The sequence below is a fragment of the Hemibagrus wyckioides genome, linkage group LG03 (assembly GCF_019097595.1).
Source record: "Hemibagrus wyckioides isolate EC202008001 linkage group LG03, SWU_Hwy_1.0, whole genome shotgun sequence".
Classification (NCBI taxonomy): Eukaryota; Metazoa; Chordata; class Actinopteri; order Siluriformes; family Bagridae; genus Hemibagrus; species Hemibagrus wyckioides.
Genome location: NC_080712.1, coordinates 18,680,843 through 18,701,498, shown reverse-complemented (window position 1 = coordinate 18,701,498; position 20,656 = coordinate 18,680,843). Strand labels below are relative to the sequence as shown.

At 36.0% G+C, this 20,656-nt stretch overlaps 1 protein-coding gene across 2 annotated transcripts; it reads left to right on the top strand.

The window, feature by feature from the left end:
- Positions 1-8,199: 8,199 nt before the first annotated feature.
- pyroxd2 (pyridine nucleotide-disulphide oxidoreductase domain 2) lies at positions 8,200-20,038 on the top strand. Of its 2 annotated transcripts, XM_058386721.1 has the most exons (16): positions 8,202-8,377; positions 10,732-10,751; positions 10,834-10,927; positions 13,777-13,850; positions 14,954-15,109; positions 15,253-15,406; positions 15,601-15,662; positions 16,707-16,804; positions 16,883-17,024; positions 17,115-17,249; positions 17,364-17,436; positions 17,544-17,703; positions 18,710-18,864; positions 18,996-19,102; positions 19,300-19,420; positions 19,622-20,038. In XM_058386721.1, exons 1-16 carry the CDS (start codon positions 8,254-8,256, stop codon positions 19,687-19,689), a joined length of 1,743 nt encoding a protein of 580 aa, XP_058242704.1. In that variant the 5' UTR covers positions 8,202-8,253; the 3' UTR covers positions 19,690-20,038. The 2 variants fall into 2 exon arrangements, 1 of the variants encoding a protein (XP_058242704.1); XR_009204374.1 differs by lacking the exon at positions 19,622-20,038 and having other exon boundaries at positions 8,200-8,377; positions 18,795-18,864.
- Positions 20,039-20,656: the final 618 nt, after the last annotated feature.

Genomic DNA, 20,656 nt, shown 5'->3' with positions numbered 1-20,656 from the left:
TAGGTGGTGGAATGAACTTCTCCTAGATGTCCGAACAGCTGAAGCACTGACTGTCTTCAAAAAGACCTACCTCTTCCTGTGACCTAGCGAACCAGTGTTGATCTAGTCATTGTTAGAGACTTCAAAGCACTTTTGTACACAATTCTGGTTAAGGAATGCCTTGAATGTAAATGTATTGTTGCTGAGACCATGTACATCCCTTCCTTGACACAATTTATCCACTTTTCATGGTTTCATGAACATGACAATGAGTTCAGGGTACTTCAGTGGTCTTCCTAGTCACCAGATCTCAAAGGACGGCTTCCAACATTTTGCATGGAATACATGCTACAAAGATTTTAGGATGTTTTGAGAGCAAAGGGAGGCCCAGTATTAGTATAGTTTTCCTAATAAAGTACTTAATGTACTTTATTAGGAACACTATATTAATGTAGCCTAAAGAAAATCTCAAATGCTGCTTTGACTTGATGTATCTACACTGATGTCCTCTTGACGGCTTGATGGGAATGACATTTGAACTGAAATTAACTCACAGCATACATACAAAGAGTTTTGCCAAAACAGTGGAGAATCTGGCTATTAGAATCATTGATTCATTGACACAAGAAACAAGGAATTATTTGAAATACGTGAAAGTTTGGAGAATTTTGGAGAAATTTTTATGAGGGATTCATGCAAGAGTGAACACAGTCCAGTGATGCATTTATTGTTAATTACTGTTTAATACTTTTAGCCTCTCTATAACTTTGATACCTTGATTCTTGTCTCAATTATTATTCATATGTGGTAGGTCATGTGAAGTTTGGAAAGAATGATTTTGTGATGGGATTTGAGATCGAATGTGGTTAACTTTGTAGACTGTATTTGGATTATGATATAAGTAAAAGCTAGTTTAAGGCAGTGTTGGCAAAAGCATAGTCAAAAAAGTTTCTAGAAATTACCAGATGATCAGAGGCTAATTAGAATTTTTGCATTTGAAAGAGAAGTTTTAGCTATTTTATCTTCATAATAAATGAAACCAAAATTCTTTGCTACACAAACTAAATGTTTACATATCTACAAAATCATTCTATCTATGAAGAACGCAAACAAACAAGAGGAAGTGGTGTTAAGTAGTTAGGAAATAGACACGAAGGAAGTGCTTACATGTGGAATAGTCTTTTTCTTGCTTATAAATATAGGCTGAGAGTTTAAACCAAAGCACCAAGAAGTGTGTTACAGTGATCAGTATTTGGCTGTTAGGAACAAAAGTGATTAGTGACTGCAGAAGGGCAGCTGAGTCAGGCTTTACACAGAGGGGATGAGAATAAACTTGCTTTTGCAACTCTTATAACCAGTACTTGTGATCTGTGTAGTATTGAGGACAGTGGACAATATCTGATCAAAAAGTAACGAGATTTATTGCGAGGCAATACTGTCTTATAGCCATTCTATGAATTTATATCAATATTATATTTAATAATAATTATAAACATTTATAATATCCATAACAATGTATTATTATTATTATTATTATTATTATTGTTATTATTATTATTATTATTATTATTAATAATAATATTAATAGTCTGTTATTTGAGATAAAAGTATAATTAAAGTATAATTAGTGGTAAAATTGGTTAAATTTTCACCAATTTTTCACCAAATTTTTTTTATTTGAGTATCAAATTATCAACATTGCACATACATGTGCATTTACATCACCTGCTACAAACAGCAGACATGTATGACATCTGTAACAAAGGAAATCTTGTAATTACCAGTGGAGCATTAAGCAAGTTACAGTCTATCACGGCACAGCTGCATCTGTTCAGAGACTTGCAAAAGTTTATGAGTGACTATCCCTCTCTTTCCTCTGGAAATGTAGCAGATGTAGCAGATTTTTGTTGCATAACCCAATGCAGCTGCAAAACATAAATGGCACAAACTTTGCTGTGGAATCTCCATTCTGTTGTAAACTTAAATCAAGATAGCTAGAATCAAGATGTGAATTGTGTTTTGTTCATTGCAAAGAGATCACAAAAGGATTAAAAAACAAACATGACCCAGGAAGAAAATTCATTAGAAAAACTGGCTTATAGTAAAAGTGGAGCATTCCATTTCATTTTCTTTATCATCTTCCTGGATCCTGGACCAGTTGCTCCAGCTGCTTCTTTGTATGCCTGGCCCCAGTTCATTTTTATCCCTGGAGGTTCCAACTGAGCATTTGCCTTGAGGAGGGTGTGACCAATCCATCTCTAGCATCTCTGGTGGATATCATCTTCTGCAGGCTGCTGCTGCTTCTTATCTGTTGTTTGTGTCAGGCCAGCGAATCTAACCTCCTACAACCTGGCGTCCTCATACGAGGACATCATATTTTTGGTTGTGTGCACCATAATACTTAATTCTTTGTAACTGGAACCTGTTGTACACAAAAAGAAGTGGCTTCATTTTCAATGATAATATCTGGTTATTATATTTATTGGTTCCTCCTAACCCCAAATAGGTAGAAGAAATCTAAAATGCAAACTCAGGTCTTAGGAGGCTAGAGTATCTAAGGGAGGCAGCTGTTCCCAAATAAATGGGAAAATATATAGAAAATAACCAAAATAAATACTTAAGCAATGACAGCAGAAGTTATTACATGGTTAAGAAAAACAGTTTAAAAAAGTTTGCTCCAAACTTCTTGTTTACATGGGCCTCCTCTTAGTCATGACAAAGCCATGTCATCAACACCCTCCCATCTCAGTGTTTTCAGAAAGAAAACATTATGGAATCCAGTTACATCTACTTTGAGCTAAAACACACACACACACACATCATAATGTGTTTCCAAAGACACAATGAAATGGAATGTAGTAAAACTAGATTTCACATTTCCATGATAATTCCATGAAATATTTTATTGAAGAAGGGGATAAAATTAGTAACTTTACACCTGGGCAGGTATATAAACGTAATCTGTTTATATAACTGGCTTTATATAATGACTCATGATAATGGAGTTGAAAAACGTAGGGCAGGCCAGTATAAAGAAAACCAGAAAAATGAAGCAATTCTATATAGTTTAGTGTTTATAGTTTAATTTATAGTTTAGTCTTATAGATTGGTTGTTAAGCAGTTGAATGGCCTTTGGGACAAATCCACAGGTCAGGTTTGCACCATGCTCTAAAAAGAAGAGGTGTTGGCTATGGTTAGATATGGTTAGGCTATAATTTGCTCCAGATAAGTTAACTATCATGGTATGCCATAAATTGCCAATTTCAATGAACAGACACGTACTAAGGAGAAAGATGTATCGTTAATGCTTAAAGCTCAGGAAAGTACTGAAGGAAAGTACAGCCACTCTGATATAAACTAGTCTCTAGCCAGTATTCACTGCTTACATTTCACAAGTACTTTCTTATCTACTTGTGAGGTAGATAAGAATCTTCCCTAAAATATTTTTATAATCTTTTTCTAAACAAAGTAATAAACAGCCTGCATCGCCCTTGAAAGTGATGTCACCACAGTCCTTGATGTCGCCACTGTCCTTGCTAACTCTAAGTGATGTCTACACTCTGGAGGGTGGAGCTTTGTGTGTATGTGCAGGAATGAGTGTAAAATACTAGAGAAATTCTACTTAGTTACTATGCTTAAGTGTATTATGTCTTAGATGAATGTTTATATTTGTACTTAATTAGATTTGAAAGGAAAAAACATACTTTTTACATTACTATTTAATCCTTCAAAGTACTTGTAATGAATCGCAAAGGTCTCATCTATCCAGTGACTAAACAATGTACATCGATGGAATGGACTCCTTTCCATTTTATTACATTTCAATTCAAAGCATCTAATCAATGTTAGACAGTTTAGAAAAAACTATAGAGAATCATTGCAATTTATCTGCAGTAAACTCCTCATGCTACACAATTTAGTTATTGCTATATCTCTGATTACTATAGCTCTGTCTGTGTGTCTGATAATGGAGCATGTTTCTTTGTGAATGCCAGGTTAGACTAGCATCAACTCCATCCGTTAAGTCATTTTCTAGTTGAGGGTAAATACTGGATAGTTACCGGACATTTTACGTAGTTGCTTATAACTGTTTTAGATCAGTTTAGAAAAGCAATACATTTTTCAAAAAAACAAAAAGAAAAAATCATCCCTAAGCTATAAGAACCCTGAACTCATGACCACCAACTCCCTTCAGCTACTCTGCATGTGACACAAACACACAAACACACACACTGCACTTGATCATAAATGTCACATTTGCATAATACACAGGACACTTATAGTGTACATACATATGCACAGACATATACATACACTACAGATATATTCATGCAAGCGTAGTCCTTTCTGTATTTTTAATGCTTTTCTTTTGTATATTATACTGTTTGTATAATATATTTATTCTTCTTGATATACAGTCTTTTTGTAGCTGCATCACAGTTCACTGCACCTCTTTGCCTGCTACAAATGCACAAATGACCACATAATATCATCACCATATTGGCTTCATTGTCGCTCAACACTGAATAGATTTGATCAAACTACCAAAACACAACAATATTTAAATCAGCATAGGCTATATATGATTCATTAAATAGTTGGGTTGAAAAACATTTGGTTGTCTTTTATCCAAAAGATTAAAAATGGACAAAAAACTGAAGTAAGTGAATAAAAAACAGGTATGCAATAGAACATGTGTGGAAATGGTGACAAATAATTGAACATAAATACTGCATGTGGACATACAGAATTAGCACCAAAACCAAAATATAGCCACAGGTTAATCACGGGATGGAAAATGTCCTATTATTTTTGCATTATAATACACACACTCATTGCCAGCTCTGATTACACACTGGACAGGTATTAAGGAGTTCTTATAAGATCACTAGCATGATGCTGATCGCCAGTAACCTAAAAATCCATAATTAGTGTTTCTTCTCTGATGTTTCAGCTAGAAATTATCTGACTTGCTCAATCATGAGCTACACTAATCTAGTTTGAAGTGGAGTCATTTTCAAATGATGTACGTTTTGATTTACTCTTGCTGTTAAAGCTGGAGTGTTGAATTTCTGCCGACCAAGGGAATGAAGTGTTAATTTTTGCTTACAAGAAGAAAATTTCCCAGACTTGATCTAATTAATGTTGATTATGTGTTGGCCAGATGCATTCGTTTAAGGAAAGATAAGCTAGGAGTTATGGAGGGTGATCTTTCTTCCATGTCCCTAATTCCCTTATTATGTACACTGATAGAGGTGTTGCGAAACTCAATATGGTTAATTGAGGTCTGCTTCATTCCTCTCCTTGGGAGCATTAGAATCAATAAAAGAAAACTGGAGTTGTTTTTCATGGCATAAGCAAAACAAGTGGAAGTTAAAGGATATTGTATTCTGTTGAAGAGCAATTTACATGATGTCAATTAAAGCCAAACTTAATTGACGAACTCTTCTCCAACCACCACTTCCAATGTTTGATTATTTACTGTTACTTGAGCGAAATGATGCAAACCACTAATATCCTGCTTTAAGGTGCTGCTTCTAAAACCTGTATACAGTCACATCAGTATGGCTTTGATATATTACCTCTTATCTCATTTAACACAGATGTAGAAGCACTTATGGACTCTTACGGATGGCTCTTCAGTCAAGATGATTTCCGTTAGCAGAGTGGACAATCTCACGAGCACTCTTCTCATGGAATATATTGGAAGTCATTACGATTTCTCTTTCTTCTAATGCAAAAAGAAGTTATTAATGTGATTTAGTTTGAAATGAATCATCAGACTTTCAGAGTCACTTTTTGTAACTAGCTACATCTCAGACCTGATGTCATTAAGATACCTTATGACACACAACAACAACAACAATAATAATAACAATAATAATAATAATAATAATAATAATAATAATAATAATAATAATAATAATACCTGATTACTATCTTATGTTCTCCACATAAATAGTAAATGTATGTTTTTATTTATTTTATTTTTTCTTGCATTTTCTGGTGCAAACTGCATCCTTTAAATATTGAAGGGGCACCTGACAATGTCCTGAAATTATGAACATGAATTGTATGAATAAAAAAAATGATTTAATGGTTAGTTCATCATGAACTAATGGTGAATGAATGCATTAACCAATCAGGAACTAATAATAATATAACCTTAAGTAAGACTTGATCCATGATGAATTATGTGCCCTTATTAGAAAGTGTTACAGTTATTAACTCTTGCGAATAGTAATAACACATCTCAGTAGAGATGTAATGAAGTGTAGTGCTTGTCCACCACCTGCTGTACAAATTTGGAATAACATGTTTACGCATTTTTCCTGTTTAAAACCGCGCTGCCTCCTAGTGGCCACACTGCAGAACAACACATAAATAAATGAATAAAGAACACTGCAACCCCCTCAGTACAGTTTTACGAACATAATCCCACTATACAAACATTATTTAATTGTATACAATAAGAATTTGGCTATTTGCTGCAGCCAAAGAACATTTTATTCCTAAATATCCCATTTAATATAACTCAATATGAGGTACAAGGGACATTATTTAAAGGCCTTATATTTCTAAACAAGATTGACTGCCAGGTTAGGATAATTTAGAAGTAACAGCAAATGCAATTCACTTTGTATACATTTGTTTTATATAATAATTTCTTCCAAGATTGAGTAGCTGCCTGCTGAAGGTACTGCGCCCACTTCTCAGTTTAATATACACCGATCAGCCATAACATTAAAACCACCAACAGGTGAGGTTAACATTGATTAGCTCATTAAAATGGCATCTCAAGGTTTTGGTTATATTAGACAGGAAGTGAACCATATATTCCTGAAGCTGTTGTGTTGGAAGCAAAAAAAAATGGTGAGCATAAGGACCTGAGTCTTTGACCAGGGCCAAATTGTGATAGTTAATAGTACTTACAAAATGTGAACCGGTAGCACAAACTGCTGAAAAAGTTAATGTTGGCTATTATAGAATGGTGTCAGAACACAAAGTCCATTGTGGCTTGCTGTACAACAGGCTGTGTAACTGCAGAGTGCTCAGAGTGCCCATCCTGACTCTTATCCCTTACATATTCCCTATTGGCTGAGGCCTCTTTCAGGAGAATAATGCACCTTTCCACACTGCAAAACCTGGTCAGAAATGGTTTCAGTAATATCACAAAGAGTTCACAGTACTCTTGACCTCCAAATTCCATAGATCTCAGCCTGATCGAGCATCTGTGGTATGTACAAACAAGTCTGATCCATGGAGGCCTCACCATACAACTTACTGGACTTAAAGGATCCCTTTGGTAACGTTTTGGTACCAGATGTCACAGCACACCTTCTGAGGCCTTGTGAAGTACATGCCTCAATGTATTAGAGCTGATTTGGAGGCACAAGGGGGACCATCACAATATTATGAGGTGGTTTTAAAGCTTTAATAGCTGGTATATGTATATACACTATATTGCCAAATGTTTTGGGACGTCTGCCTTTACATGCACATGAATGTAATATAGAGTTGGCCTGACCTTTGCAGTTATAACAGCTTCAACTCTTCTGGGAAGGCTTTACACAAGGTTTAGGAGTGTGTTTATGGGAATTTTTGACCATTCCTCTAGAAGTGCATTTGTGAGGTCAGGCACTGAGAAGGCCTGGCTCACAGTCTCCGCTCTAATTCATCCCAAAGGTGTTCTATCGGGTTTAGGTCAGGACTTTGTGCAGGCTGGTCAAGTTCCTCCACACCAAACTCGCTCATCCATGTCTTTATGGACCTTGCTTTATGCACTGGTGCACAGTCATGTAGGAACAGGAAGGGGTCATCCCCAAACGGTTCCCACAAATTTAGGAGCATGAAATTGTCCAAAATGTCTTGGTATGCTGAAGCACGAAGAATTCCTTTCACTGGAACTAAGGGGCCGAGCCCAGCCCCTGAAAAACAACACCTGAAAAAAATTCAAAGTGTATGTTATTGAGATTTGCATTTAACCTATTAGATTTGTGTGGTCAATCCAACTATAAGAGCTCAGTAATAATATAATAATTTTGATTGTTTGATTGTGATTTCCAGAAAAAAAAAAAAAAACTCTGCTAGGTGCTTGTTTACTAGTACAACTGCTGTATAAATATCAATTTAGAACGTTCGGCTACTACAACAAATGTTTTCCAGCTTATGCTCACCGTGCATGAAGATTATTAGCTCACAACGAGTTTGGGGGTGGAGTAAAGTACCGTGAGTAAGATTACAGCCAAAGGTCGGTTTGAGAAAGCTGTGGCGATGGCTGTAACTCTGCGAGCTTTTCACTGTCGGGCAGCAGCGCTGGACATTGTGGGAACGGGATGGAGGTCCAGCCACAGCACCGCGATCAAATCCCAGTACGACGCGCTTATAATCGGTGGAGGTAGGCAATGCTGTGTACTTCTAGTGTAGTGCCTGCCTGCAGATGTCAGCTTCATGCACTAAACTGCAGCGTGTGCACAACATGGAGCAGTAGGCCACGTTCACTCCTCCTTTATGCAACACTTTTAAAACAGCAAACGCAGAAATAGCGGACGGTTAACGCAAGCTTATTTAACGGAGTCACATTGACTTTACTGTTAATGTACGGGTCGTGAGTGTATATGGATAACTTGGCAGTTTCACAGCATGAAGCTCGAGCCAAAGCTCAGATATTATGTGTTTATTAAGTGTCATTTTATTTCAGGGTTTTCAATATACACCACTAAAACATGCTGGCTGTACCAACCCATTGTGTTACTGCAAGTCTATTTGAATCATATACATTTAATAAACTTTTTTTTCAGTGTACAAAACAACAAGCAAACGCTACATTAAAAAGTTAATTGCATTCAATTGTGTACACCAATTCAACACAAATTTTTCATTTTTATTTATTTTTAACACTTTTGTTAACTTCTTGATACCATTTGAATGAAGTTATTATTTATTTATAAAAGCAGTTTGCTTCCTTTGTTTTTGTACATATAACATGATTCATTAAAACGACCTGAGATTTGGTCCTAAAACCCTGGTGTTGCTAAGCAACCACTACACCATGGATAAAGCTGGTCAGTTGGTCATCACTAGGTTTATACAGTATATTGGGAAAAAGTTTGGGACACCCCTCCAAATCATTGAATTCAGGTGTTGTTTTTCAGGGGGTGGGCTTGGCCCCTTAGTTCCAGTGAAATGAACACTTAATGTTTCAGGATACCAAGACATTTTGGACAATTTCATGCTCCCAACTTTGTGGGAGCGGTTTGGGGATGACCCCTTCCTGTTCCAACATGACTGCACACCAGTGCACAAAGCAAGGTCCATGAAGACATGGGTGAGAAAGTTTGGTCTGGAGGGACTTGACTGGCCTGCACAGAGTCCTGACCTCAACCTGAGAACACCTTTGGGATGAATTAGAGCGGAGACTGCGAGCCAGGCCTTCTGGTCCTACATCAGTGCCTGACCTCACAAATTCGTTTCTAGAGGAATGGTCAAAAATTCCCATAAACACACTCCTAAACCTCGTGGAAAGCCTTACCAAGAAGAGTTGAAGCTGTTATACTGTAGCTGCAAAGGGCGGGCCAACTATATTACATTCATGTGCATGTAAAGTCAGACGTGCCAAAACATTTGGCAATACAGTGATACCTCGACTTACGAGTTTAATTCGTTCTGTGACTGAGCTCGTAACTCAATTTGCTCGTATATCAAATTCAATTTCTCCATTAAAATGAATTGAAATGCTATTAATCCGTTCCAGCCCCCCAAAAACCACACCAATCATTTTTTGTTACGTGTTTTTAAATAAGAAAAATGTACTTTATAAATAACAAATAATGCATAAAAAAATAATAATACATAATAAAAGAGAATATAAAGAAATAAACTGGTTTTATTAAGTGTATTTACGTTGAAGATGCTAGCGGAGGAGGAGGAGGGTGGCGGAGTTTTTCATTTCGTGCTCTATCGCTTAACTTATCTTACTCACTCCACACTTAATGCTACAATTAATTGCTAAATTTAACTTACACACTATGCTACACTTTATGGCTAAACTTAATTGCTACTTTTTTTTATTTATTTATTTTTTTCACTTCACTTAATCATCTTCACTGACTTTTACCTTTTTCGCCACACTTTCCTCGCTTTCACTTGCAGGGCGTTTCAATAAAAACCTGTCCAAGCCAAGGAGGTTTGTTTCTTCCTCCCTTTCAAAATGTTTGGAAAATGAGTGAGGAAGTGTCGATACACAGCGCCAATACACGGCCTGGAGAGATAACCACGTGAACTGACCGCTCGCTGGGCTACCGAGTGACGGGTGGCGTAAGCTCGCGCGCTCGTAACTCAGATCTCGGCTCGTATCTTAAAGCAAAAAATCGACCGAGCGACTCGTAAGTTGACTCACTCGTAAGTCAAGGTTTCACTGTATAATGTATTTGACATTGACTTTTATGGCCGAGGCTTTTTTTAAATGTCGCCCTCTGTCTTTTTTAAAGTTCAACTGCAAGCAAGCTCTAAATAACCAAATCCTAAATGAATAACTAATAGGTTACTGTTAATTCACAAACTAGTTTACGTAATACGTTAGTTATGATGGGTTTCAGGAAACAGACCTCAATTAAAGAATTTTCCTATGAATGAGATCACGAATAATTAGCGTCTTGGAAAACCCATCACTGAAAGCCCAGCAAATTAAAACCTACTGATCTCTAGAATAATCAAATGCTCTAACCATAACTTTCTGTTTTCTTTACTTAGGGCACAATGGACTGATTGCTGTAAGTAGCTGTTGGTGTAAATGTAACATATGAAACATGAACTTTACCTAAACTGTGGAAAAACATGAACCTTGTTCTTCAGTCTGCGTATCTGCAGAAGGGAGGTTTAAAAACAGCAGTACTAGAGCGCAGAAGTGTACTTGGTGGAGCTGCAGTGACTGAAGAGATCATTCCAGGTGGGTACAGAGAGTCCAGAAGTTTTTGGACTTTATGAAATGCAAACATCTCACAAACCATTCAAAATTATTGAAATTTCCCATTGACTATTTACATGCATCCAAATTTTGCTTCTGAAATTTTTGTGCTTCCCGATTCTTCCCACAAGACATTTTTTAACGACTGTAAGAAAACTGGTGTTCATGCACTCTTCTGTTTATAGTCATGTACACACTCTGTGTGTATTTTTTCTCATGCCCAATACTAAATGCAGAATTAAGAGTGCTTAAATGGTCAAAAAAAATTAAACTTAAAATTCCTTCTGCTTACTCCCTATCGATTCTACTGTCCCCTCTCCATAGTTTGTGTACCACTGTGGCTGTACATAATTTGGCTCTTACACCATATGTAGTTGATCAGCTCTGACCAGTTTGGTGTCTGAAGTTTACTTCTTAGGTTTGCCCTGGAGCTACTAATCTATTATTACTAACAAATAAGAGATGTTTATTGTTTCTAGTTTTGCATCATGAAAACTATATTTAAACAATATCTAAATGACTACAGTACACGTACAGTCTCAAATGGCGAAATAAGCCCACCTTTAGACAACGTCTTCTTTATACAGTGGATTGTCTTTCTGACTAATTCCCCTTTTTCCGGTGGTAGGCCTCCTTTAGATAGAGTTGTGGCTGTGCTGAATCTCTCTCCATTTTCAAAACAAAAAGTGTCTTTGTTTTCATTATGCTATTGTTTAGGTATTTTCTCTAACAAACCCTGGGGCATTCCAGGTATAGTTATTGACATCATGTGACACTTTTAATTGTACTCTAATAACTAATTATGTAATATCTGATGGCAACTGGTTGCACCAGAAATAATTAAAGGGTACACCAACAGGGAAGTATATATTTATGCAGCCACCACCTGGGTTTTGCTTGCAAATAAATCTGCAAACTGTATTAATTTGTTCTTAATCACTTCAACATTATGAGCTTCTTATGAGCTATTTTGTGTTTCATGGGAAATCATCTAAATGTAGCCAGTTACAGCTTATTTAGCCAGTTAGTGCTTATTGACATTATATTAAACTATATGCTGAGGAAGCAAGTTATTCTGGACTCAAGATGGCTGCCACACACTATCAGAAACCACATAAGCAAATCTGCTGTACTCAGCAGTTATGGTTCTGGGCTACTGATCAGAAGGGTGGGTTGACACTGAACTTTTGATCTTTCACTGTGAGCACAGATTCATTCAGTACTGTAAATGTGTATATGCATAAGATCAGTAAATGCTCTCTTTCAGATTACTAAACAACCAAATGTTCTAAGCTGCTGCTAAATGTCAGAGTTTAACATTAAAGCTTCAGGATTATACTGAAGAGACGTCAGATGGCAAACATGTCTTGCCATGTTTCATTTTTGGAAAAATTACTTCAATGGCCCAAAATTGGCATATTGTAAAAGTGACTGGAGTTTATGAATGAATGGAGGAGCTACAGTACCAGTCAATAATTTTTATACACTTGCTCTTTTTTTTTGAACCATTAATATGTGAGAGAATGGAGAAGAAGATGATGAGGAAGATGATCTTGGACTGTCTCTGAAATATCCACTTAATCCTAACATAAAACATCAGAATAGAAAACAAATGATGAGAGAGGTTAGAGGAAAATCGGCAGGTAGGTTTGAGCAAACAGGAAGGCTAAAGTAAATTCAATAACCACTCTTTGAAACTACGGTGAGCAGAAAAGCATCTCAAACCAGATAACAACAGACAACATACTGAACCTTGAGGTGGATGGGCTACAACTAGAACAGGAATCTGAATCTACTATGAGCACAATTTCCCAAAAACTGAGTTGAAGATTAGAAAAACATCATCATTTTCATTGTGCTGCTGCTGATGAACAAAAGTCCTGACTGAGAAGACAAAGTCTGAAACAACCATCTCTGAACAAACCAGCTATCACTTAATTATAATGCTGTCCTAGCATGTTTACTAGGTCTCATGCCAGATTACGCCTCCAGTTGTTGGCATCATATCATGTTTTTGAGTGTAAATAACATTTATTAGCAGCACTGATTAAGCAATTGTTTTTTTATTCTGAACTTAGCTCCAGTTTTAGTTCTTAGTTTTTAATCCTGATCTCCAGGTACACCTTTTGTTACCTGAGTAACCTTTGAGTTTCACATGTTCACTCTGTGCCATGTGGGTTTCTTCAGGGTTCTCTGTTTACGTCACCCCTCCTAAAACCTACCAGTAGCTACTCTAAAATTGCATGTGTGGGTGTGTTTTGTGTGTGTGTGTGTGAGAGATGCCCTGTCCTGCTATTCTCAGGAAATGCATGGTTGTATTGTAGCTGTTTAGTCACTAGAATGAACATCTTCTTTTTGTTTTGTTTGCTGTTTTTTTCACAGTGATGGGTCTATATACCAGAATTAATTAAATAAATTCATGAACTCCAAGCCTTCTATGGTGTCATGTAGTTACCCATGACATGGCCCATAGAAGGCTTGATGCTTATGAATGGTGTGTAATCTTTATACAAATTTTTATAATGCTTTTTAGATGTTCTGGTGTACAAACTTCCACCACTTTCTTCTTTCAAATAATTAGAGAATAATCCAACATACTACCACACATAATTTACTACCACTACAACATTTGTACAACATTTTTAAGATGGGTTAAAGTGTATGATATTAGCCTATTGTTATAGTGTATTTATTCACTGGGAAGGGAAGAACCTTCCACATGGCAGATAAACGTTTTATGAATGACCAGTAGCACAAAAAGTGGAATATGTTTTTCAAACTGCTCTACACTGATGTTTCCTAACATACATTTTCTCAACTTTTCTCAAAAGGCTTTCATTTTTCCCGGGCCTCTTATCTCCTCAGTTTACTCCGCCCTCACATTTATCAGGATCTAGAGCTCAAGGTGTAGTATTTGGTTTATATTTCAATACAGGTGTGTGATGGCCTCTAAGATTATAAAAGTTTGACTTTGTATTATTTTGAAAACTACAGTTTCTAATCAACTGGAATATGTTTCTCTTTTGTAGGTAATAAAAACTTAATCAGAAGTAAACTGATAGCATTTAAAAGTAGCCTTAAAAGCTAGCCTGAAAAGGTTCTATTTTAATTCCACTGAAAGACACCAAAACACTGACTGTCTAAAAGTAACTACTATTTGTTGAATTTATTTGCATGTAATAAAGAAGACATAGGCCTACATATATTGACAATAAAATCTAGGTTTATGTTTATATAAGCCATTATTTATATGTCAAGTTAATAATTTAGTAAAAAATAAAAAGTATATCTCATGTATAAACCCATCAAACAACACTTATAGATGATTAGAAATTCTGATATTTAAATCATAATTTATTGTCTGTATTAACAGCAGTGTCTAAATTATGTCAGGTAAAATTATCTTAACTTGATTTGATATAATCCTGAGCTGATGTGTTCTAGAAAACAAATGATTGTAACTCTCTAGACTTGTAACCTAATGCATTTTATAACCTAAAATGTGCAGTCACTTTGATTATCACCATCAATCAAATCATTCTCTCAAGTCTTATCATGAGACACACCTATTTCCACCATTGTCTTCTTATCATCTTTGCTGGAAGATAGGTAGATAGATAGATATCCTTGCATAGGCAAGGTTAGAAAAGAATAAAGATCTGCAGGCCAGTTTGTTGTTTTCTTTTTTATAGACTTTTATTAAGGAGAGGGATTAAAGTACATGATGGCAACAAAAACAATTTTATAGTTTTCCCAAACCACCACACATATCAATGTCTCATGTGTTATTCAATGCCACTAATTATTTTTTTCCACCGTGAAATCAACACTATGGTTTTTCAGACCTGTCAGACTTGACCTATCTAAATGTAGTGTAGAACATAAAGGGAGAATTGACTTAAAAAATATGTGATACTAAAAGAATTATTGTTAGAAGAATTCTGTTTGGATGGACATGGGGTGGTAAAAATGTTGACTGATGCTTTTCTTCTCTTTCTAACTTTTCAGAAACATGGGCTGAAGGTGTACATGAGGGATCCCCATGCATTTACCCCCATGCTGGAGGAAGGGGTCAGAGGGCAGCCCCCTCGCTCTCTATTACTAGGCAATAATCTGGCAGAGAATCAGAAAGAGATTGGAAAATTCTCAAAGAAAGATGCAAAGGTTTATACCAAATTATTTATCATGTATGCATTTCATAAGATCTTGTATTGATGTTTATACAAATACTAGGATTTGCATAATGGTTATTGACTCTGAAATTTATACAGAATGTTGAGACATGTTGAGAAAAATGTCTTTCCCAGGCTTACCCTGAGTATATGGCACATTTGGAGAAGCTTGCCTGTGCAATTCATCCACTCCTTGATGCACCACCTGTAGATGTCCTAGGAATTACTGAGGGATCCTTGAGGAAAAGATTTGCAGCAATGAGAAGTGTGAAGCCTTTAATAAAATCTGGTATACCATCTCAATATTCTAAACATATAATTGAAAGTAAATTCTGTTTTTATTCTGTTGACTTATCATTTATAAGCCATAAATACAACTTACAAGGATACCAAATGTGGAGTAAATATAGTTTTTAATAATATACACAACTATTGTTTATCCTGATATGAATGAAATATTTTCTATGATGTATCTGTTTTTAGGGCTGAAACTGGGAAAAAACATTCCAGAATTCTATGAACTAATTACAGCTCCAGCAATGAAGGTCAGCCGATTCTTAAATACATTTATATGAAGTAGATAATTTGCAAATCTATTTATTAACTAGATTGTATATATATTATATTTTCTGTTTGCACCAGAAATCATTTTGGGGTTTCACACCAGTACTTATGTATACTTATAAATAAAATTCCTCCAATTCAATATTACATGCTATTATAAATTCCAAATAACACTACACCGTAAAAATCCAGTTAAATCTATTGTAAAATACAGGTTTTGTGTGGCAATATGGTTAAATAGTTCCTTGCCTTTAAAGACCAGTGAAAGACCATTTTATATTTACAGTAAAGTATAGGGGGAAAAAAAACAGCACAACCATAAATTGAAGGTAGGATTTTTTGCTGTAAAATTAGCAGTCAGTCTTTGTGTTTGTAGTCTTAACACTAAATATGCAGTATATAGTAAACATAATGTTACATTTTTTAGGTATTTTATGGTAAATGGACTGTATGAAAATACAGATTACAGAAAATGGCATTGCAATACCATGTATAGTACTAAATAGTGGTAGAAATACAAAGTTTATTTATTATAACTACAATAACGAAACATTTTTGCATGAAGGAAATATTTTGTAGTACATGATTTATTTAAAATAGTAAAGGTTCATCCGACAAAAAACAAACAAACAAACAAGGAAAAAAAAATTTCTGCTTATGTAGCTTTTATGAAAAACAACAAAAACAACCTCAAAAATCCTCAAAAAGGCCTGCAGGAGCCACATGTGATAGTCCCTTGAAACACATGATCAGCTGACTAAACCATAATCAGTTTAGGCTCCTGCAGGGTTAGAAAGAAAACCTCAGTCTCTCTCTCTCTCTCTCTTTCTCTTTCTCTCTTTCTCTCTCTATGGTTTGGATACCTTTTTTCAAATGTAATTTCTTTTACTGTAAAGTACATTATTATGTATTAGGTTTGTGAACTGGATCAGAAAGAGGCTTTCCAGCAGTTAGTGTCGATCACTTATGCATTTTTAAATAAACTATAGTATTACCTTATTTATTGTTTTTCTGATCATCCACAGGTTTTAAATCACTGGTTTGAGTCTGAGCCACTCCGAGCAACGTTAGCCACTGACTCTGTGATAGGAGCTAATACGAGCCCTAACAACCCGGGTAGTGGGTAGGTCTATGCTGCTTTAGGGCCTTTTATTTTCCATCAAGGTTTGTTTGCTTTCCTCTAATGCATAGTGTAATGCAGATATGTCCTCTTGCACCACATTATGGGTGAGCTGGAAAAGGAGGTGGGAGCCTGGGGTTATGTGGAAGGGGGCATGGGTGGCGTCTCCAAGTCCATTGCTAACTCTGCATGTTCCCTTGGTGCAGATATTTTTACTGAAAAGGTAAGGATGTGACATGAGAGTCTGTGTCCATTTTTTAGTACTTTGTAGGCATTTTTGATGCTAGGTATTGAAGATACCTTTGATTTTTAGGAGGTTAGTCAAGTGCTGATTGGACAAGGTCATATTGCCAATGGAGTTGTGCTGAAAGATGGTACTGAAGTTCACAGTAAAGTGGTTTTGTCCAATGCTACCCCCTTTGTAACATTCAAACATCTTACCCCACAGGTAACTTTTTTTTTTTTTTTTATTATTAAAAATACTGCTAGTTTCACTTAAGGAAAAATGTAACAGATATGACTAAATTTGTTATCTCTCCATATAATCCTTGTCTGCTTATAGGATGCACTTCCTCCAAAGTTTATTAATGCTATCGATCAGATTGATTATACCTCCCCTGTGACCAAAATTAATGGTATGCTCATCATGGTCCGGTTTTAGGGCCCTCAAAGTGCAAGTATTTTCTTACATTATCTGTGAATATTAGAAGATTTCAAGTCTTTCGTCTTTGTACATTTACAGTGGCTGTGGACAAACTCCCAAATTTCTTAGCTGCCCCTAATACAGCTGCAGATGGAAAGCCAGGGCCACATCACCAGTGTTCCATTCATCTCAACTGTGAGAGTGTGGAGATATTAGAGGCAGCATATAAGGAGGGTCAGCAAGGACGCCCATCCTCAAGGTCAGCAACCTGGAGCATGATAGCCTTTTAGTTTATTGGTTATTGGTGAATAATTGGTCACAAATAAATAATAGAATTAAAAGAGATCAGCTGGGTTTAATTAAAAAATAATTCAGCAAAGGACTACAAATCTCAAGCAAAGATTTAGTGAAATAAGAGAGAGAGATAAGTGAAATCTCTCGTCATTTTGCATACTGCATACACACCAAAGATAATTATTTGCATGTTATAGCTGCTGTGCATAACACACCCTCAACCACTTTAACCGCAACTTTAATGCTTGAAGCAACAGTTTTCTGTACAATTTCTCGCCAAAAGATGTTGCAATTAATTGCAACTCATTTTTATCCCATCGTATCATTTTTCATCATTTTAAGCCAGAATCACTTTCTGTGTTTTATACACTGCTGTAAAGAGCAAAGCTTTAGCTTCCCAGCACTAGTATCTTTGAACTCCAAAACATGAGACAAGATTCTCATTTAATAAGCTGACTCTTAACGAGCCTTGATTTCAAGAAAAGGTGCAATGCAAGGTTAACCACATGCAAACTCTGTCACATATGCAAATCTAATTCCAGTAATAACCCCAACTACAGTGTTTCGAAATGATGCTTTTCAGCCGCTGCACTGTAATTTTCAGTATCCAGAGTTGCCAGCATGCTGTGATTAAGATTAAGTACTCTCTTAGAGGTACTGAACATGTACATACAGTATAAATATATTTACAGCATCTGGCAGACATCCATATCCAGAGTGATTGATTTTATCTCACTTTTATACAGTTGAGGCTTAAGGGCCTACCAAAGGCAGCCATTTAGTAGACAAATATCTAACCACAGACCTATGACTTACATTTATAATAGAAAAAAAATCTACTAGATCATCTGATGTGTATATATATTTATATATATATATATATATATATATATATATATATATATATATATATATATATATATTTGCTTTAAAGTCATACTGATAATGATGCAGCATTCCTTTTATCTCAGACCTATGATCGAGATGACTATACCATCTGTGCTGGATCCCACTCTCGCCCCACCTGGCTGTCATGTGGTGTCTTTTTTCACACAGTTTACACCTTACTGGCTGGAAGGGGGACGAGCGTGGACAAATGAGGACAGGGAAAACTATGCAAATACAGGTTAGAGTCTAGTTTTCAAAAGGTCATGTTTGACATTTTCTAAATTACTACATGCTACAAAAGATGTCATTTTTTTCTTGTTTGTATGATTTTGAGTAATTTTTATTTTTTTTGTGTGTGTGTCTTTACAGTGTTTGATAGTGTTGAAAGTTATGCTCCTGGATTTAAGCAATCAATAGTTGGCAAGGATATTTTGGCTCCTCCTGATCTGGAGAGGGAATTTGGTCTCACTGGAGGGGTATTATCATTTTATCACCACTAAAAACACTTGATGAGTTTACTCCTGTCAGCACTGTTAAACAGATGAATATACTTTGCATGAGATGATCTTTGACAACAGTAAAATGATTTGCTTCTTTCAGAGGTTGTGCCTTATTTTAATAATGTGCTGTGTTTAAAGATATATGTTTGCTTTGCATTATTATTTTACCACAGAACATTTTCCATGGTGCAATGTCATTGGATCAGCTTTACTTAGCAAGACCTTTGCCCTCGATTGCACACTACCGCACACCCGTCAAAGGCCTGTATCTGTGTGGCAGCGGCAGCCATCCAGGTCTATAACTGAATAGCTGAAATGCTTCACTTTTGAATTTAACCTGCATTGGTTTTAAAGGACTCCATCACCTTGTATTCAGCTTATTGTCAACAACAACCTAAGAACACAAAGAAGACATCATCAAAATCAATCTCACTGATGAATGATCTTGACTGCTATTATATACACTCCTCATTGTGTACTGTTTGTTTTGTGCAGGTGGGGGTGTTATGGGTTCTGCTGGCTGGAATGCCGCCTTGACCGTCCTGGCTGACTTTAAACACTGATGAAGTGTCAGCTGAGTCTGACATACGTGGAGTTCCACACAACAAAGACATTACAGCTGTCTGAGATCCCAAATTAATGAAGGAGTTAAATTAACATAGGCCTCAATACTGTAATGGATTCTGATCCATTACAGTATTGAGGCCAGCATGTTGTCAAAGCACTTGGTCTGTTGATGCTTATGTTTACTGTGCAAGCTCAGCTTAACCAGACTCTTATGTTATGGAATGCATCCATCAATTTTCTGTGCCGCTTGTGCTACACAGGGTCACAGGGAGCCTGAATTGTATCCCAGGCAGGAGACCGAGGACACCGTATCCTAGGGCACAAACCAACAAACACACACACACATTACAGAAAATTATTTGTACCATGCCTTTGGACAGGGAAGGAAATCTCCAAAGCACAGAGAGAACATACAAAATGGAGGTGTGAGGCAAACATGCTAAACACTACACCAACATGCCTCCAGTTTTAAAGTTGTATATCTTATATAACAAATACACTCCTACAACGTCTTCTTTGACTAATTTCTACTGCATAAGTGATTAAATTCTCTCTATTAAATAATATTTTAAAAAGTAATTTTAAAGTGTTAACAGATACAAATATGCAACTCATTTTGCATTTATACTCCATAGAATTTTATTTTGATAAGAAATGCAGTGTTTTCTTGTTTTAAATACACACATTATGTGATCTTGCTGAAGTGGGCTCTAATTTCTGCACTATATCAACACAAATTATGAAATTTGACAGGTTGTTTGGCAAGTCAGTAAAAATTCTTGTTTAAAGCACCCTTCACCTAAATATTAAGCATATTTTTATTAAGATAAGGGACAAATCAAATTTTGTGTAAAATTACAATGTGCATATACCATACCGTGCTCTGTTAAGATGTCTATTGTCATGTTACATATGTTGCAATAATCTACATGATTATAAGTGATTGTCAGAGTTACTGTAAGT

Coding starts and splice junctions, on each gene's coding strand:
- pyroxd2 (XM_058386721.1), top strand. CDS start 8,254: ATGGCTGTAACTCTGCGAGCTTTTCACTGTCGGGCAGCAGCGCTGGAC. Junction 16,805..16,882: donor CCTAACAACCCGGGTAGTGG/GTAGGTCTATGC, acceptor AGTGTAATGCAG/ATATGTCCTCTTGCACCACA. Junction 17,437..17,543: donor CCCTGTGACCAAAATTAATG/GTATGCTCATCA, acceptor GTACATTTACAG/TGGCTGTGGACAAACTCCCA.